Source organism: Panulirus ornatus, chromosome 8, assembly GCF_036320965.1.
Source record: "Panulirus ornatus isolate Po-2019 chromosome 8, ASM3632096v1, whole genome shotgun sequence".
Taxonomy (NCBI): Eukaryota; Metazoa; Arthropoda; class Malacostraca; order Decapoda; family Palinuridae; genus Panulirus; species Panulirus ornatus.
This window is the reverse complement of record NC_092231.1, coordinates 2,183,290-2,205,086: the sequence shown is the minus strand read 5'-3', so window position 1 is coordinate 2,205,086 and position 21,797 is coordinate 2,183,290. Positions and strand designations below refer to the sequence as shown.

Here is a 21,797-nt window from a genome sequence, read left to right as displayed (position 1 = left end):
TTCTCGCGTTAGTGAAGTAGCGCCAGTTTCAGACGAACGAAATGCCTTTCTCTCACATCCATACTCTAGCTGCCATGTGTAATGCACCGAAACCACAACGCCCTATCTACATCCAGGCCCCACAGACGTTACCGAGGTTTTCCCTGACTACTTCATATACCCTTGCTCCGTCCAATGACAGCACGTCACCCCCTGTATACCGCATCACTCCAATTCACTCTATCCCGTGCACGAATTTCACCTTCCTGCATATTCAGACCTTGACCACTCAAATTCTTATTCACTCAATCCTTCCACCTCCAATTTGGTCTCCCACTTCTTGTTCCCTCCACCTCTGACGCATATATCCTCTCTGTCAACCTTTCCTCACTCATTCTCCCTCTCACTGATCAAACCACCTCACACCACATAGTGTCCACAAACATTTCATTTCCAACACATCCACCCTCCTCCGTATATACATACGAGTTTACATATATGGAGCTGAAATTATTCATAACTTCATAATGTAACACCCTGTATCCAACAAAATGTTCCCTGACAATGTTATGGTTAACTACGGTAAAACAAAATTGCGATCACAAATGATAAAAATCGCAATCAATTTTCATCATCATTTACCAGTGGTACGACAACCACCAACGACAACAGTCAGGACCCAGGCCCTTGAAGAAGAGGAACTGTTATGGTAACGACTGTAACGAGGTCGTTTCGTTTTAAACCAGTGATCCTGTTTGGCCGAACGATCGCAAACGCCACGAGTTTGACTCGTACAATAACCGTACCAGTGTTGTAGAGCAGAGGCTGACAGCCGAGACATGAAGTTATTATCATCGAACTCCTGAATAAATACACGTCAGCTGCTGATGTCTGACCCTAGTGCCGTCTTGCAGTTCTGAAACAGTTGAGACAGCGTTCAGCCGCACAGCACCAGCTGAAGCCTATATACCGTCACGTGACAATAACCGCTGGTGTGAGCAACCGTCCTCCTGTTTTCTGATGTGCTGCACAACACTCGGGTCTCGTTGTCCCCGGCTGGGAGTCAAAACGCTCGGGAATGCGAGAGTTCGAAACAGCTTCGGGTAATGACTCGGATAACGAGACGCTTCGAGCCGTCACAAACATCTGGGGAAGACCAACTGGTCTAGGAAATCTCTGGATGCCTTCCTGGGATTAAATTTAACTTTCTAAAGTTAATTTTAACTTTCAGGAGTTAAATTCAACTTGTTATTTCCTCCAATTTTTATAAATATCTGCGGCTATCGACACGAGGAGGGGTCACTAAGCCGGAACCATTGTAAATACTCGTGAAGCGTATCGACTCGTAAGCTCCACTTCACGAGCCTAATGTGGGAACTTCGTCATCAGTGAAGGTGAAGAACCAGCGGATGCTTAACAACCATCACGACCAACTCGTTAACCTGAGCATGTAATCACACACACACACATACATTAAAAACAATGCCAGAAGATGTCAATTGTACAGATCTCAGTCGACGAGTGTGAGGCCCACGTGACCTCTGAACTGGCTAAAACAGGTCACAGGCCCGAATGAGGTCGCGTGGCTCTAACTGGTTTAGCTGGTGATAAGACCTCAACACTTGGGCTGCTGCACGGAGGATGGAGGGAGACGCTGCCGCTCCTGCTCTTAGTTGGCTGGCCTAAGTGGATTACCAGGAGGGAGAGGAGCTCTCCCCCGGGGAGAGTTGTCTCCCAGGGAGAGGAGATCTCCCCCGGGAGAGTATCTGTCCCTCGGGGAGAGAAATTGTCTCCCAGGGAGAGGAGCTGTCCCTGGAGGAGAGGCACAAAAGAGGCTTGAGGCCCCGGGAGCGTTCCTGCATCAGGAGCTCGCCACAGACCAGCACTGTTACAGTGACCATCATCCTCTCCGTGCACAGGCACTCATACGGCAGTCCAAGGGTCATCACTGCCTCTACTTTGGTCATCACGACGCCCGCTGCCTCTACGCTGGTCATCACGACGCCCGCTGCCTCTACATTGGTCATCACTGAGCCCGCTGCCTCTACGCTGGTCATGATGGCGTCCGTTGCCTCTCAGCGACGATCTCTTCTCCTTTAACTTCTCTCCTGCAACGGAACCCAGCGGCCCACACGTAACACAACTTCCCCGACCACGGGAGACATACCCTGCCCGAACGCATTCCGCCGCCATGACAGTGACGTCATGGGAAACGAACCAATCAGCGTTGAAGATAAAATCTACCATACTTTCTTCTAACTTTTCAAACAAATGGTAAGAAAATACTTAATGTTGGATCAAAACTTTGAACACTGTGAGTGTTAGAAGACAACAAGAACATATCCGAGGAAAGTGCTACGAAATTTACCATCCTTAAATCTTGCGCCAGTTAACGTGATAAATTGGTTAAGGATATTCGTTACTAACTTACTCATGCAGAAACGTGCGAATGATGAAAAATAACGTAATCTTCTGAAAACTATTCCAAAATCCAGACTAATAATGAGAAAACTTTTTTGCTATACAAAGATAAGCTTATATACACATGCATATATACAGGCCTACAATACACATGCTAACGAGCCGTTCATACACATGTATATTAGCCCTATATACAAATATGTACCAAAGCCTTCATATGGTTTACACATACCTACACACACACACACAGTCCTACATTTCTTTTCATACTATTCGCCATTTCCCGCATTAGCGAGGTAGCGTTAAGAACAGAGGACTGGGCCTTTGAGGGAAATCCTCACCTGGCCCCCTTCTCTGTTCCTTCTTTTAGAAAAAAAAAAAAAAAAAAAATGAGAGGGGAGGATTTCCAGCCCCCCGCTCCCTCCCCTTTTAGTCGCCTTCTACGACACGCAGGGAATACGTGGGCAGTGTTCTCTCTCCCCTATCCCCAGGGTTATGTAACATTATTATTAACGATCAACAACACAAACCTGGGAAGCTGTTGCCAAGACCACAACTGCCGTCAGCGTTACCAATGTCACCGATCTGTTGCTCGACCGATGGTGGACCTGTGACTCTCTCTCTCTCTCTCTCTCTCTCTCTCTCTCTCTCTCTCTCTCTCTCTCTCTCTCTCTCTCTCATCCATACAAGAAGGATCACCCCGCCTCTGCCGCTGGGCGTACCCAGACACCAAGCAATGGACGAGGCTCCCCTCCCGCGCCACCACTGATAGCGATGACCCACGACGCCCCTCTTCCCCTTCACCACCCTCACACCCCACCACGAGGGCCCTGAACAACGACGACCCTCACACCCCACACCACGAGGGCCCTGAACAACGACGACCCTCACACCCCACCACGAGGGCCCTGAACAACGACGACCCTCACACCCCCACCACGAGGGCCCTGAACAACGACGACCCTCACACCCCACACCACGACGGCCCTGAACAACGACGACCCTCACACCCCCACCACGAGGGCCCTGAACAACGACGACCCTCACACCCCCACCACGAGGGCCCCTCACCTACCTCCTAGTCCTCACTATACCGCCACTGTCTTCAGCGTCCACACAATGAAAAATTCAGCCTATCAGAATCAAGCAAAATATCCCATTCCCACTCAAACTTGGTTTTGTACCTAATGACTCTACTACCATACTAAACAAGCACCTCGCACAACACATCCTGGATGGCTTTAACAAGCCTTAGCCCCCCTCCCGCACAGTATCAGTGGCAATACATATTAAGAAAGCATCTGACACCGTCCTCTGGCAGATCCTCGCACACGTGATACTTGAAATCATCCTCTACATCAGTAACAAAAAATGGTTGACCCACGCCATGGATGACGACTGCTAAGCCACACTCGCTCACAAAAGCTTCACCTCTAACATCCTTAACCTCTACAACAGTTCCACAAGAAGTTGTAATAACGCTGGGCAGATGTCTTATCCCGTGGCTCGCTGACAGCCCCAGCGAGCGTCTGGCTCGGCATATCCGAGGTCACCTCCACCACCTTCCAGTCCCTCAAACGCTGCGTCTCACAGGACAAGAAAAGTGAGACGATTGTGTTTCCTAGTTAATATTAATGACTTCCTGATATGATCACGATGCCAGTAGGTCCATCGCTCCATCATCAACACTGACAGGAATCATTCCGACAACATCGCCCTCCTACAACATCCTCACCAACCTACACATCTGGACCACCGCCAACCACATCACCATCAAACAGACCAACACTTTGGTCATGCATATCGACTTCGCTGCAAGCCCTATCCCTCCTCTCCCTCCCCTCCCGCGTCCCACAGGACTCCATCCCCTTCCATGTTGTTCAGTCCACCAGGCTCCCAACTGTCCTGAATATGTACGTAGATGATGCAAGATTCATACGTGACGTGAACTACGATGAGGACAGCATCAGCATACATGGGGGATCTAAAACAGACCCTAGAGTTGGTCTGACACGGGGCTGATGAAATTCAGGAAGCATATATAATGTGATGGGGACAAGACACAGTCAAAGACGGCCTCAATGTAATCATCATATGACAGGAAAATAAGCTTTATGACTTTGTGTGAAGACCTGGAGCCAGCTTCGTCCCTAACCTGTCGCCTGTCCCACATGAGAACAGTTCAGGAGACAAACTATGTTCTATCGAATGTCAAGATAGCTTTCAAGTATATGAATGATCCATAGAGCTGTTCATATCATACATAAGACCGTTCAGTGGCAGTCGTCGTAGCTGGCTGGGGCTAACGATGCCACTTTAGCCTCGACCTGCGATAGATGAAGCTACTCTGTGAGGCTCCCGGAGAGTGTTCGTCCATTTAGTTTGGAGGCTAGACGCCTCAGTAGGAGGCCAAACACCTAAGTCATTAGCAGGCCAGATATCTGAGTAGGAGGCCAGACACCCGAGTCGGAGGCCAGACATGTGAGTCGGTAGAAAGCCAGAAGCCACAGCATCCATCAAGGTACCACAACACACCATTAACCTGAACATCCAACAATAGGATCATTTCATCAAACTGTTTCGTCCAGCATGTTGAAGCCTCGTGCACAACCCTCAAACCACAACGTCAGAACAACTGTTAACAACACAGACACTCATACCTCCCGACCCACGAACAAGGGCCAAACTCCCCTCTCCCTCCCTCCCTCACACGTGTGTACATATCTTCTCGAATCATTTTCTCAGATACTTTGTGAGTGTCTGTAGGACATTTCAACAGGCAGCCTGCAGAACACGAGGGGCATTCGTGTTGCATGGCTGTTGGCGGCAACATGACCGAGGATATAACCAAGCTATCGCCTTGAAGACCTCGCTGGGAGGCAAGCTCAAATATCAGGGGCAACTTAACATGGAGATGTAGTCTTGTGTTCATGACAAACTACCTCTCATGACTTTACTTATCATGACACACTCCTTACAGTTATCCATACAGTGGCACAATACAGTGGCCCATGCAGTGGTACAGTACAATACCCATGTAGAGAGCGCCATGCAGTGGTACGATACAATACCCATGTAGAGTGGGGCCATGCAGTGATACAATACAATACCCAGACACAGTGGGTCATGCAGTGACAGGACTTCCTATATAAGTAGAGTCATCATACGGTGGAAAGTCTGACCGTTCTGCCTCGCTCTCTCACAGTAGAGTCCTCAACCTGATCTACCTGCCTGGTACCTGACCTCTGACCTCTGGACTGAACGTGTTTAAACCGGCTTAAAACTCATCACCACTCAACTCTCTCTCTCTCTCTCTCTCTCTCTCTCTCTCTCTCTCTCTCTCTCTCTCTCTCTCTCTCTCTCTCTCTCTCTCTCATATGAGGAAATCATTTCAACCTTAGAAAGGATGTTTTAAATCCAGGTCAGGAACGAACACGTGTGAGAAATCTTGCTCTCCCAAGCAAGTATATCTAATCTAAAACCATTATCTTGTTCCTTCTAGACTGCACGGACGAGAATCCTGCTCCATCGTCCTCCTCCAGCATGTGTGAGGATCTTCCTCGTCTTGAAGAACGTACGGATAATCTCTGTCAAGGTCGTAACCAAGTGCACAACGATCGTAACGCCAGAAAATCTTGCCCTGGATCATATTCCTCTGAGCAGACAGGCCAGCGTTGCATTATCTTGCTCCCTCCCTCACCCTTTAAGCACGACGGCACGACCTGTGGGCGGAGTGTATGACCTTTGAACAAGAGGGTTCGACCCTCGAGCACCACCGTACCATCCTTCCATGACCTGGGATGTGACCTGACCCTCATATATTGTCTAATCGTGCCCGAGGGTCGTACCGTCGTGCTCAAGGGTCGTACCGTCGTGCTCATGGAGTGAAGGACTAAATAAGTAAACCGCTTCTTGACCTGGTGAGTGACAATCATTGCCATACACATAGTCATGAGCGTCAATACTGTGAAGATTAAGTTAAGATTCAACCATCGATGAACTGGACACACCAGTTAGGGGGATGACCCTGCTATGTTAGACGATAAGGACCAAACCTCTGCTACGCTAGGATGACGGCGGTATAGATCTATATTGACGCGATAAATGCGGATCCTATAAATGTAGCAGGAAGTTCCTCATAACTAAGATGTTGCTAGCGCAAATCCTGCAGTGCTACAAAAGAGGACGTTGGACAAATCCTGCTATACTGGGGAAGCGAGTGAGGACCCTGCTATACTGTACGAGGGGAGTTAAAATAAGAGCTATACTGAGACGACAAGGATGAACATTATGCTATACGAAATGAAGTGAGTGAACATTATTTGTTCTCCAGCAATATCGGAAACTATCTTTGTTCCCTCCAGTGCCAAGATCACCTGGTAGATACTACGTCGACTAATAATAATAATAATAATAATAATAATAATAATAATAATGTTAATCCTTCAGGGAGACATTATAACTCAGGCTGGGCAGCGCCAGGCCACAACCGGCCATGACATAATCACTCTACCAGCCTGACCACCACAGACTTACTGGCCGGTTTACTTGGATCGATTAACCGATTCCCGTTCAGCTAATTAACCGGCTCTGGTTCACCTGATTAACCGACTCTGGTTCATCTGATCAACCGACTCTGGTTCACCTGATTGACCGACTCTGGTTCACCTGATGTAGTATGTCCAGTCTGATCCTGCTCAAACGATCGTGTTCTCGTTTTGATAAAATTACGTCTTTGGCTCGTTTGCTTGACCTGACTTGACCTTACTGATTCCCGGATTCAGTGATGGTTGTTAATTAATGTTGAAATCGACATACTTTAAAATCATTTTCACCTTGCCAGCTATTTTGATTATATCCTGTGTTGACTGATTAAGTGATGTGATTCGACTGATTGAATAACCTAATCCACCAAAAGGAAGCTGATTAACCTGGCTACTTGAGTACGATGGTACGACCCCATAGCACTAAGATGCCACCCTGGAGCATGATGGTACGACCCTATAGCACTAAGATACGACCCTGGAGCACGACTCCCAAGTATGGTGGCCTGATCCTTTAGGGTCGAATCAAAGGCCAAGCCATCACTGATGACTGATCGTACCGTCGTGCTCAAGGGTCGTACCGTCGTGCTCAAGGGTCGTACAGTTGAGCTGAAGAGTCTGGCATGAACTTCCAACAGGGGTAAACACATCTCCGTTGATCCCCTTCACGGCCGAGCGCCACCCTCCCAGCAGCAAATCCTCCACTACCACACTCGTATTTCTCTCTTGCCTGAATTTACTGAGGGCAGTAAAGTCACGGCCATTAAACTCGTTCTTAAGCTTCTGTACGTGCGTTTAAAATGAAATTTAAAGATCTAATCATGCCTTAGCGTTTATTGTTTTACTTTAAAACATCATCCAGTTTTCCTTTATATATATATATATATATATATATATATATATATATATATATATATATATATATATATATATATATATATCAGTACACTTTAGGAAAAATGAAAAGACGTTTTGGAAGATAAATAGTATGCGAAAAAAGAACAAATGGGAACATCGGTGAAGGGAGCAAAAGGGGAGGTGATACCATTGATGTAGGAGGAGGAAACGGAGTGAGTATTTTGAGGGAATGTTGAATGTGTTTGTTGATAGAGAGGCAGATGTAAGGTGTTCAGGGTGAGGTGGTATACGAAGTTTGAGTGTCAGGGAGAATGGTTTGGTGAAGAGGTGATGAAAGCTTCATCCGAAATGAAATGTGGCACGGCAGCTGGCGTGGATGGTATGGCAGTTTAATTCATCGTGAAAGGGGGCAACTGTGTTGCTGATTAGTTAATAAGGATTTTACTGTATGCATGGGTCATGATGAAATGCCTGAGGATTAGCAGAATGCATGTATAGTGCCACTGCATAATGACAAGGGGGATAAAGGTGAGTGTTCAAAACACAGAGGTATAAGTTTGTTGAGTATACCTGGTAAGTTGTAAGGGAGGGTAATGATTGAGAGGGTGAAGGCATGTACATAGCATCAGTCTGGGGAGGAAGAACTGTGTGGTTTTGGTAGTGTGGATCACGTGTTTGCTCTAAAGAATGTGAGAAATACTTAGAGAAACAGATGGATTTGTTTGTGGCATTTATGGATCTGGAGAAAGCATATGTTTGGGGTAACAGAGACGGCTTGTGGAAGGTCTTAAGAAGAAAAATATGTAGGAGGAAAGCTGCTAAAAACTGAGAAGTTTTTATCAAGGATGTTAAGGCGTGTGTACGAGTAGGAAGAGGAGAGTGGTTGGTTCCAAATGAAAGTTGGTCTGCGGCAGCGGTGTATGATGTCACTATGGTTTGATTTGTTTATGGATGGGGCGTTGGTGACGGAGGCAAACGAGAGATTTGGAGAGGGGCCAATATGCAATCTGTAAGGATTGAGAGGCATGGGAAGTGAGTCAGTTGTTCGCCGATGATAGAGCACTGGTGGCTGATTCGACTGAGAAACTGCAGAAGTTGGTGACTGAGTTTGGAAAAGTGTGTGAAAGGAGAAAGTAGAGTAAATGTGAATAAGAGCAAGGTTACTGGGTTCAGCAGGATTGAAGGCAAGTTAATTGGGATGCAAGTCTGAATGGAAAAAGTGTAGGAAGTGAAGTGTTTTAGATATCTGGGAGTGGACATTGGCAGCGAATGGAATCATGGAAGTGAGTCAGAGTTGGTGAGGGTGCGAAGGTTCTGGGAGCGCTGACGAGCGTGTAGGAGGGCAAAAATACGTGTTAGAAGGTATAGTAGTTCCAGAAATATTACCCTTGATAGGGTTGTACGGAGGACGGTGGATGTGTTGGAAATGAAAAGTTAGAGGATATGTGGTGTCAGGTAATTTGAGCGAGTAAGTAATGAAAGGGTGAGAGAGATATGTGGTAATAAAAAGTGTGGTAGAAAGAATAGAAGAGGGTGTCTTGAAATGATCTGGTCACATGGAGAGAATGAGTGAGAGGTACAGGGAACAAGGAGAATCGGGAGACCAAATTGGAAATGGAAGGATGGAGTGAAAAAGATTTTGAATGAACGGAACCTAACATGCAGGAGGGTGAAAGGAAGTGCAAGGGATAGGGTGAATGTGACTGATGTGGAATGAACTACGGCGAAGTAGCGTCAAGGAACAGACGAGGAAAGACCATATTTAGTCGCCTCCATTCTCTAGCTGTCATGTGTTATGCACCGAAACTACAGCTCCCTATCCACATCCAGGCCCCACAGACCTTTCCATGATTTACCCCAAACGCTTCACATGTCCTGGTTCGATCCGCTGACAGCACGTCGACCCCAGTATACCACATCGTTCAAATGGTAACTTCACCTACTGACCTTTCCCGGACGTCTCACATGCCCTGGTCCACTGACAGCACGTCGACCCCAGTATACCACTGTTCACATTCACTCTATCCCTTGCACCTCCTTTCACCCTCTTGTATGGTTAGGTTACGTTCACTCAAAATCTTTTGCACTCTATCCTTCCATCTCCAATTTGGTCATGTTCTCATTGTTCACTCCACTCCTGACACATATATCCTCTTAACCTTTCCTCACTTCTCTACATACATGTGTCCAAACCATTTCAGCACACCCTCTCCAGCTCTCTCAACCACACCTTACTTATTACCCATCTCTCTTTCCCTTTCATTACTTATTCGATTATACCACTTTATTACATATTGTCCCTAAACCTTTCATATATATATATATATATATATATATATATATATATATATATATATATATATATATATATATATATATATATATAAGCAAATCTAACTTAAAATATCGTCGCAAATGCCTGGAGCTTGTACTTAAATGCTCTCTCTTAAATTCTTCTTATTACAAACGCTTTAAAAATACAACTGGCATTAAAATACCTTCATTTTATGGATCGAGCATTCATTAAGAAATAAAATCCGTGTTGTTGGGGCTATGACACTACATTACAAGCAAACAAGGGATTAAGTATTGTATCTGTATGCGTATAACTTACTTTTTACTAATATTCTTCCAAGTAACAACTCGACGTGTAGGTAATAATAGTACACGTGATCAGTAGTTTCGACTCACCATATGAGCATGTACCACGGCACGTGTGACCATAAACGGCCAGGAAACACACTATCGTCCAACACCTCCTGATACAAGACGAACTCTGGTATTCGAGGAAAGCGCGGGAACTTGCTAACCTTAGCAACGTTCCCTTCCGCGAACCAACATATCATACCAGAATTAAACATCATAATTTTTCTCCACCTTGACATTTTCCTCAGCTATGATATAATTAATTGAAATTTAATAAATACATATCATGAAAGTATTTGTGTTGCTTGTATCAAGAGGTGAAAAACCGTTTAAGGAATTTTTCTACGTCCGGCAGCTTACACCCTCTCCATTTTGGTTATGACAGGTGAACTGACGTTAAGGGGGCTTTCATTTTCCAGGACAGACGCCAGTTCATGGTGCCAATGATCTTCCAGGATGAACATTAGTCCATGTGAGCCACAACCTTACAGAATGGACAACAGCTCATACTGACAGTGACTTTAGAGAAAAGGTCTCAGCACATTGCGTGTGTCTCCTGATGCAATCAAGGACCTACATCCCTTAGAGTACTGCATATCTTATTCGTACTGGAAAAACTATTACCTCTATTATTCATGCAACTAGCTGTGTTTCCCTGCCAGTAGACCTTGGGTGAATATCTTAAGTGAACTTTGGGGAGTATCATAGGTTCAATATATGATCACGTGTGAATGACATGATATATGGTTATTGTATATGACATTTTAATACAATTACACTATTTTAGAATGTTTACAGTATTACAATTTTGTTTGTCTCCTTGACATTCTACTGGTTGACAGAATAAAAGGTGGCTGACTATAAGTTCTTACCAGATAAGGAAGGTCGGGAACCACTGAACTTGTGTGCGTGTGTGTGTGTGTTGGCATTCAGGTTATATCAATAGGCCATCATTTGCTTAGCACTTACAACGAATCTATTCACAAACACATTAATCTTGCGGCTTCATAGTACTACTCAGTAAGTGTATTAATGTGAGGCAAATCCATGCCACATTCCATCGCAGGTTTGGTTTTCACCAACTCTGTTCATTAACCTGTCCGCCATGACTCGCTCTTTATAACATCCTCCCAAACTACATACGTCTGCCCTCTACCTCATCACTCAATATGCTCAGCAGTCATTCTAAATCCTCGCTCCATCTCCTTCACTTCATCACTGTCTGTTACCATATTTTCAACCGCTTTTGACAGTCTCATTTGTTCATTTGTTCTTCCTACCCTATTCATATCCCTCCAAAACGTTTATCATTCTCTCTGGTTTCCCTTTTTAACCTCACGATGCTTTCTCTTGTACATCTCTGAATCACTTGTACACCATCGCTGCAGGCAACACCCACCAAATTAAATATCGCATCCAGCCACTCAGTGCCCTTCATTACACACACCTGCCTCTCACTTCAGCATACCACACACTCTACTCGCACACTTCAGCAGCGCTTCCCTAATATTCGGATTTTCCACTCCCACGGCATCATCTCTTCTCGCTACTTCCCACTCTCATTTTACATCAGGTGTTCCATTACCAACCCTCTTTCAGCACATAACAAGCTGTTCACCGTCTACTTTTACACCGAGTACCCTATACTCTTAATCATATCCTCAACCTCCATATTACCTACTCTTGCATTCAAGTCTCCCATTACTGAGCTTCGATCCCTAGCATCAGAATTAATTAAATACTTTCTTAGCTCCAAAAACACATTTCTCTTTACTCATACTAGTTGCATAATCACTTACTACTACTAACCTCTAATAATATACGTTAAATATAATTCTTCTGGCAGATCATCATGACAAGGAAACATTTAACTTATGTACACTTTACATACGTTATATTGGTTACCTGGTTGGCCTCTTACACATTTTATTCTCGTTCTCTGATTGGCTGGATAGATTCACTAGCTCCACCCCTCTTCCTCACTAAATGACCTCACATCTGTACCCAGCAGACGGTGCCTGCTATGGAGTTCGCGGAATCTCTCACTATTATGTGCCCTGCTTCTAGTGCTCCTGTTTTTCAGTCTAATGACACAATACCAAGGCTTTGTCCCACCTGCGTAGCTGCCCTTCTTAACCGTTAATTGTAACTCAATGGCACGGCTTCCACCACTGGAGACAAGTAACCGCGAGAACCTCCAACCGTAATACGATTAAACTAATGCCTACCATCACAACACACTCACCAACAATACAACACGACGAAAACAGGATTAGAAAACAATATTTTAGTAGCTGGATAATCACATAAAATGGATAAATCCAAAAACCAGATAATATAGCAATTTGAAAACAGATCACTGTTGACAGTTAAACAGTGTTCAGACTTAGTAATACGGCACTAGCAATTCTGTAAATAACTAGTCATAATAACACCGATAATCGGCATAACAACAAATTATCACAGTTCAGCAAAGGATAGTTTCAGTCTGCATAAAACATTAATCTCCCACAACTGTCTAACGACCAGAATGGAAAGGCAATATGTTAATTAGAAGGTATCAATTAACTAGGCATCTTCCCGCTAATGGCCCTAAAATGCTGAGAAACCCAGTAATGGGACTATCATACTCGGCGTCTCTGAGTATATATATATATGTGTGAGTGTGTGTATGGTTGTCTCATCCCGAATCTTGTCATTTCAAGATAAACAATTTCTTATCACCTGACTGGTACGGAGGCAACATGTCTAGGTACATTCAACCTCCAAAATACTGAGGCTCCTTTTCCACGTGAAGAATTAGTACCAATGGTTAACTCATAGAAAAAATTTTTATTGCATAGTTCCTAGCAAAATATCCACTTCCGCATGTGCCTACATGAGGCTCAAAAAATCCTTAGCCATCCAACAACTAGAAAGATTAGTTGTAATGTAATGATAGGAAGAATAAAAATTGGTGATAAGCTAGGGAAATACATCCTTGTGAGGCTGGATTAACTGCCACATTCAGAGTATGTGTAGAGTATTGTAATTAATGCTTTGTTCTGTTTGGGGAAGGAGTTCTACTTTTGTAGGGCTCCATCTCTTGAACTGTATGAAGAGGGAACTCTTCTTCACTCGAGCGGCCTCACCTCTTGTACTGTATGGGAAGTTCTACACTTCTGGGACCCCAACTCTTGTATTGTACAAGGAGAGAGTTCTACACTCGTGGAGCCCCATCTCTTCCACTGTATGGGAAGGGAGGTTTACTCTGATGTAGACCTAACTCTTTTTTGTACAAGGGAGTTTTACACTCATGTCTTTTAATGTATAGGGAGGGAGTTCTTCACTCATGCAACCCATCTCTTGCACTAACTGTACGGGAAGTTCTACATTCGTGAGACCCTATCTCTTGGACTGTAAGGGTAGCAGTTCTACACTCGTTGTGCCCCGTCTCTTATACTGTACAGGAAGGGAGTTCTACAATCGTGAGGCACCATCTCTTGCACTGTACAGGAAAGGAGTTCTTCTTTCATGCAGCCCCATCTTTTGTGATGTATGGGGAGGGAGTGCTACACTCGTGGGGCTCCATCTTTTGCACTGTATGGGAAGGAAGTTCTAAACTCATAGGGCTCCATCTCTTGACTCTAAAATTTTGTTTTTTCAATATTCACAGTTTCATCACAGTTTGTCCATTCATCCACTGTTTTTATACTGTATAAGTAGTCTTAACCTAACCTAACCACACCCTAAGTCTTTTCATCTTTGTGAAATCTCATACTTTCTCTATCAAATGTAGATAAAAAAAAATACCAAATTAGTAAAAAATTCTCTTTATTGAACATCTTCAAGCAGTGAACACAGGTAATTAATCTGTATAATTATTTTACAAGCACAACTTACAAACTATCCATGCTTCACCATCTATTACCTTTGATATCAGAGCTGAACTCTTTACAATATAAGTATCATTCTACAACATAATCTGATAGAAGTAGTACTTTCTGCTACAAAGGAATGAGGACATGGTGATAGTACATTACAAAGTCTTTATCCAATGCACAGTTATACATATATAATGATTCAAATCCGACTCATTGCTTTTCATAATCATAATCAGTTACATGATTTATTTCTTGATATACAACATTTATCATCAGAGGCACTAAAGTGTGCTTGACGAATGCAAATGTCCAAGACTGAATAAAATCAGTGACAGGTTTAAGAAAATATTTACAAAGGAGACAAACACACGTGATTTAAAGAGCCAGTGAGTCAGCTGATGATTGGAGTCACATGTAGAAAATACACAGTTTCCTTGATACGCTCATCATGCAATGCAGTAACAAATCAATCAGCACAATCAGTTGTGACTGTTACTTGTATGTAGTATAACTGAATTTGGGTGCACGAGTTTTTAATTCAAAGTGCAGATTCAGCATACAGATATACATATATATATATATATATATATATATATATATATATATATATATATATATATATATATATATATATATATATATAACAGCAGCATTCTGATACATATGTACCATTTAACAATGCTTAACCTATAAGTGTCCTTCATATGTATCAAGAAATCCAATTTTGGCTCTACTATTGTACCCACAATAACATTAACAGATGCAGTAAACAAAAACAAAAGAGAAATCTTCATTATGAGACGATAGTACAGGTATGAAGTGATAACTACTGTGATGACTGCATACAATTGCAAATATCTAATAGGAAGTAAAGTGGTGCACTGTGGTACTGCATAAAATGCAGAAGGATGAATGTGGCCTTCTAATTCAAATGAAGTACAAATGAAGTACATATGATCCTACCCGATCAGACAAGATCTAAGATCCCAAATGCTTTTCATGATATAGTTCTTTAAGAAGGCCTAGGCATATTCATAAAACAAACTACAATGCACAATCTTTAATCCTTACTTGTAACAAAAACCTGTCTCAACCAACAGAACAAAACATACTTTTAATTAGTCATTACGCTCAAAATAATGGCCATGACTAATAATATAAATGGTAACTCTAAATCTTTATTTAAACAGTGCTTCAATTGACTGCAGTCACCAAAATCCTATAGGTAAAATATTGTTTACACAATGAGACATGATGAACAGCACAGTATATAGCAGCAGTGCTTTCTGGTCCTACAAGTCTCCAAGCATTGTATGAATACATCAATAATCATGTTGACTGATTTCTTACATACAATGTTGCATGATAATCAAAAATTACCTGAAATACATTCATACATCAAGAGCTTGTTGAAATACCTGATTTCAAAATTCTAGCCACACAGTGTTTCAGTGAAACAAATCATTAGATATTCTGCATAAATTCATTTGATGTCAAAATGCATCCTGTGATATAAAAGCTTTACATTACATGCTAAACTGATATCAATTAATGATAATGTGTTAATGTATAAAATAATATACAGAAGATATCAACTCAATATATGAATATTGATGCACAATACTTAGTACAACAGTTATCTTCCATCCAAACACTTCACTGCACAGTTAGTTAAAATGACTAAAATGAATACGTGTTGTCAGCTTTACAAAATATTACTGACTTCAATTATGGAAAAACTTTCAAGTCAAAAAAGATGTGAATGTTGTATGCATGGACAGAAGAGCATGGACGTTGTGCTAGACTGTCAGTGCTCTTGGGAGCATAAATTACAGTAATTATTTATCTTGTTAACTATACATTAAAGCCTAAATGAAGTCATAATCTAATAACTTGACTAATAACTACTGTTATTCTTATGAATCTTTGCAAGCCCCAAATACCTATAATATACAGGTGCTTTCACAGGGGTACTTGAATACCTATAATATATAGGTGTTTTCACAGGGGTAATTACTATTCCTAATTATTCAAATATAACTTGTTTTTCAAATTAGGGGCTCTATATTAGTAAGCATTTACAACTTTAATAACTTTTAGAATTTAAAACAATTTACTAAGTTATGAGGATCTTTTGAGTCGACTAGGGATTGTTAATTAGCAGTCTCTGGAAAAGCAAAATTATACATATGGAAGTTCACTGATAATACAAAAACATAGAATTTCCAGGGAGGCTTGTACTGTACTTGGGGAACTGGGCTATGGCAAGCCAAATACTGAGTCATGACAAGAGAAGAAGCATACCCTTATCTTCTTTCACAGACTGTTTGGCTGCCTTTGGCTTAAATAGACATATTACTGGATGGCTCTGCCCATCTGAAGGAAATTTTTCAGTAGATGTAGCATGGCCATCCCTCTGTCAAGCTTTGAAGGTGAAAACTTCATACACTATACATGGAGACTGAAAAGATAAGATCAAATGATTTCCATTTGCAAAAGGAGTGATTTGTGTACTCTTTCTTGGTGGTAAAATCTATAATATGATTAAAAAAATCACATCCAGATACAGTATAGGGAAAGGATTTCAAAGGGAAGTTTAAAATGTGAGCTGATTTGTGACATATGCTTAGGTGAGGGTTTACTTTTGGTATAAACAAGTTGCTCCATAGATATACTTAGGGGCTTCTTGCATGATTAAGGAGATCTCCGTCTATTAGCCAACAGTTTATGGGTTACGCTTGAGGACAGAGCCAGAGAAAGATGAGTGTGGATGTGAGTCCTTCCAATCACGATACAGGTAGAAAGAGCCAACAGCATAAGTCAGCATGTTGAAAACACCAAAGACCTGCAATCAAATGTGAAATTTAGTTTTGGTAGTTGTAGAAAATTATACAAATCTATCATATATCATACTTATTTTTCTCTGCTTTTAAAGAACTGTAATGCATGCAAAGTAATTTCCAGACAATATAGTCACTGTACATTAAGACATTTGTCCAAACACTTATTGCTTCCTATATACCCTACTTAATGCATTTACAAACTAATATGTCATATAGTCTGAAAGTACAATTTGTGGAATAAAGTGTATTACTGTATCACTAAACGAGCAGTGTTAAAATGATTGCTGATAACTCTAAAAGCTGGTTTAGCTAGTACTCAAATAAAGCAATTACTTTTTGCCTTCATTACAGGAAATTAAACTGTTGAGCTATGAAAGCTGAGGTTGAACTTGAGAAATGAGGTAACTCAGGCAAAGAAAGGGAGTAGTATATTAACTGAAGCATAAAGAAGGATAAACTATAATGCTTGTAGAAGTGTGCTGCCTCTGACGGTATGAAACAGAACAATAAGACTGGAGTGAGTATGTAACTTACAAAAAACAAACATGGGAGAGAAAGATGGCAGTAGAGAAGCTCCTGTACCTTTTAACAATAATATCACTAGTAGTAATTTCAATGACAAGTAAAACCAGCTTATTGCTACTTGAAATTTTCTTCTTACATCATGAAACACTATATAATCCTTAAGCCACTGACGGCTGACATGACTCATATGGCACTGGACACCTCCGGCAGTTGCCTGTCAGTGTTCCATATTCTACACAGAGCATTCAAAAATCACTTTGCATTCCCTGCCATATCACATTTCTCATACACCCTTTCATTTCTCTCTTCATTCCACCTGGTCATACCACATGCTCTTCTCCAATAGCTCATTTCCACAGCCTGGGGTTGAGAGGACTATGCTGTCCTTAATCCTCTATTCACTTCCATACTTACACCTTTACCTTTCGTTATTCTATTTAGGGACCTATTAACTCTTCTACCCTGTACTGCTCTCTCCATCATATCTCACTCCATATCACCACACTTACCTAAGACAGCTCCCAGACACTTAAATTCCCTTGCTTCTTCCATATCCCCACCCCCCAAATATCCACAGCACAATCAAGTAACTCTCTTCTTTCACTCTATATGGTTTTACAAAATCTATTCTTTTATTCTGTTTCTTTCAAATACCGTCACTTTACTTTTACTTGCATTTACCTTCAATCAACCATACTTACACACATCATAAAACATACTTACAACCTGCAACTCCACTTCACTCTCAGTAAACAAGACAGTATCATCCGCACACAGGCTTGCCACTGCCTACCATACCTCACTGCCACACTCCATCTCTGCTACCTTTTCCATAGTTTTGCTTTCATCTCTCTTATCACTCTATTCATATATACATAAAAAAGCCACGGTGACAATACACAGCCCTGCCTCACATCTACATGTATCCTAAAACTTTCGCTCAGCTCTCCATCCACTCTTATACATGCATTTGCTCCTCTATAGAAGACTTTTACACCATCCAACAGTTGTCCCCCTATACCATATATCCTTAAAACATCCCCCAAAGCATTCCCTTTGACTCTGTCATACGCTTTCTCCAGAACCATAAAAGCAGCATACAACTTCTTACCTTTCACTAAATACTTTTCCACTGTCATCTTTACTGCAAAAATGTGATCTACATATCCCCTACCTTATTCTGCATTAAGTCACTCCCATCACTCTATCAATTAATATTCTTGCATACACTCTTCCTGATATATTCAACAGCCTTATTCCCTTATAATTGCTACATACATCCTTAGCACCTTTTCCTTTGAATAAAGAAACAATAATACCTTTCACCCAGTCCTCAGGGACAACCTTTGTTTCCATGCTAAATCACATATAAAATGCATCCACTCCATCACACTTTCTCCTCCATACTTCAGCATTCCAGCCATAATCCCACCTACTCCAGGTGCCTTTCCTACCTTCATCGTTGTTATTCCCCTTCTTACCTCCCTTTTCGCTTTAGGCCCCTATACTTATATTCTCTTCCTTCCCTCTTCCATACCCATGCATGTAACAACTGCTGCCTCCCTTTCTCCCACATTCATCAGTTCTTCAAAATAATCTTCCCATCTTCCCTTCACATCCTCCTTTTAATTCAGTAATTCCCCTTCCTTACTTCTTATATCAACATTTCCAGTCTTACATCCACCTCTTTCCTTTTTTGTCTTCTTCCAGTATAGTTTCTTATTATCCCTAAACTTTTCACTTTTCTTTCTTCCAAAATCTTCATCTACTTTCTTTGCTTTCCTCTATCAGCTTCTTAATATTCTGCTTACATATTTTGTATTCTTCCCACCTCCTTTGCTGAACTTCCACTGGTACATTCCTATTGAGCAATCTACCATATGCCATTTTCTTCTCTCCCACAGCATTTCTAATCTCCTCTGTCTACCATCCATTGCCTTTTCTATATCCAACTAATGGTTCTACAACTTTTACAAGTATTTCTCTAGACATTATCAACACCTCATTCACACATGACTGCATTCCCACATTCACTGCACTTCCATCTAAGCTTTCACTTACCTTCCTTTCATACTTCTCCCTGTATTTTTCCTGATTCATCTTCTTGCTTACAACACTTTTACCTCTTCAATTTTCCTTACACCATACCTGCATCTCTCCCTGATCATCATCCCCACAAGAACTGTGAAATGGTCAGTCTCCAAAGAATCCTTTCATGAGTATAGCATCGAGCATAGTCAGTCATAGCCTTTTGCTCTTCTCTTCCATCATTCCTCATCTTTGTATACCTGTGGATCATCTAGTGCTGAAAAAAAGTGTTTGCAAGGAATAGACCCCTCTCAGCACAAATATCCACAAAGCTTCCATTCTTATTTACTCTAGGCACTCCCCAATCACCAACTATCTCACAAATTTCATCACATCCCACTTTTGCCTTCATATCACCCAATACACCCACATTTCTCTCATTCTCAAAATCGTTTGTACAGTTATTCAAATTTCTCCAGAAAAACTTCATTTCTTTTCATCCTTAACTCATCATCAATGTTTCACCTAGTCGAGCTGCATGTCAATTTATTTACAAACTGTGCTCTAGTTAACCATTATAACAAACTCATGGAGATTTCCTTTTTATTCTTTGAGAATATCCCACACACAAAGTCATCTCACTGCATAGTACAACAATTGTTCCTTAAAGACCAGTCACCTCTGCTGAGAAAACATGTCTGTTTTATCATAAACAACACTACAGCAATCTAGTGCATTTCAAACCGAAGAATATACCAACCACACCTAAACACCATAGAAGAGTAACTCTTATCAGCATGGGAACTTAAGTCTCGCAGTGGCAGCCAAGTACCTTCTGAATGTTTGCAACAAGTGAATGAATACTCTGTCCTGATCTATGTCCCTACCTTCAGAAGCAACCTTAGGACAGATGGCCTTCAGATGGATCCCTACTCAGGAGATTCCATCCGAAGCAGATATCTTTTCCACCAAATCCAATCATTTCCTCCCAGCATATATGTTTCCAATGAAAGGCAACCAGTGGAACAATGTCTACCTCTTCCCTTCACAATTTCTTAACAAACTGAATCATTTTTAGAAATAAACAACCCTAAGAGCACAATTTTTGATACCCCTCCTTGCTCTGTCATTACCCAAATCACCTACTCTCACATTTACTGGCCATGACAAACTCAACTGCTCAGTCTTCAGCATAACACATCTAGAATCTCTCTTCAATGTTTCCCAATGAAGAAAACTCTCCACAGCCTTATATCTTCAGTCATTTAGGAGAACCTTCCAAGAACATGTAGAAATAGACCAAAAAGACACTATCTCAGAAGGAATGGGCCTCTGATTCCTTGCTTCCATGTTCCATGAAATAAATGAGTAATGATTTCCTTCTTCAGTAAACAATCCCAGGCTCCACCTTTTCAACCAACTTGGTCCTTGAGAAACATCTAGATCTTCAATTTGATTCCTTCTTTTCCAGATTTCTTGCTAAAGCCTTTATCTAGAAATTCCTGCTCTTCATCAGAGTAGTAGGGATTCATGCCTTTCACATCACATGAGCCTTACTTTTTATCAAGATTTGGAGTGACTAATAATCTGCCCTAACAACAATTTTCTCACCAAAAATGGAATAGAATGTGCTAACAAGGACATCATCCTTTCCAGTTGAAAAAAAGGGCACACATCACAGCCTCTGTCCAATGAGTGCTCTGAAAACTTGTGTGAATTTCGGAATGACTTCCTGGAGATTGTCTCTTTGCCTCTCCTATCTCTTATCTTCCCCTGTTGGCAAGAAATATTGTCCTCCTTACCTCACATCTCATTCTGAAGCCTCAACCTGACCCCAAACACCTGTACCCTTAATGTCATGAAGATGACTTCCACTCTAGCCTACCTGAAGACTGCAGAGCTTTGCCAGGACTTTTGTTCAACATCATCTCGGGATCTACAGGGCACCTAATATGGTGTTATGGGAATTGTCAAGCACCCACCCCCCTCTCTCTCTCTCTCAGGCACCAATCATGGACAGAAGTCCATACATAAGGGACAAGCCTTAATCAAAACATAGAGATTAATAAAAGATAAAAGAAAAGATAAGG

The 21,797-nt window shown here is 41.8% G+C and overlaps 2 protein-coding genes across 4 annotated transcripts in view; both read right to left on the bottom strand.

Annotated features, from left to right (window-relative positions):
• LOC139749725 (suppressor of lurcher protein 1-like) overlaps window positions 1–10,574 on the bottom strand; it is a 58,750-nt gene extending 48,176 nt beyond the window's left edge. Inside the window, exon 1 of the mRNA XM_071663905.1 lies at window positions 10,494–10,574. The gene's annotated coding sequence lies outside the window, so the exon portion shown is untranslated. The remainder of the gene's footprint in view (window positions 1–10,493) is intronic.
• A 3,670-nt stretch (window positions 10,575–14,244) lies between these two features.
• Window positions 14,245–21,797, bottom strand: part of LOC139749724 (CKLF-like MARVEL transmembrane domain-containing protein 4) — a 106,413-nt gene continuing 98,860 nt past the window's right edge. The window contains exon 4 of one of the 3 annotated variants that reach the window (XM_071663903.1): window positions 14,245–17,156. In XM_071663903.1, coding sequence (XP_071520004.1) covers window positions 17,037–17,156 — 120 coding nt within the window. In that variant the 3' untranslated portion in view covers window positions 14,245–17,036. The remainder of the gene's footprint in view (window positions 17,157–21,797) is intronic. The other 2 variants (XM_071663904.1, XM_071663902.1) reach the window with 2 other exon arrangements.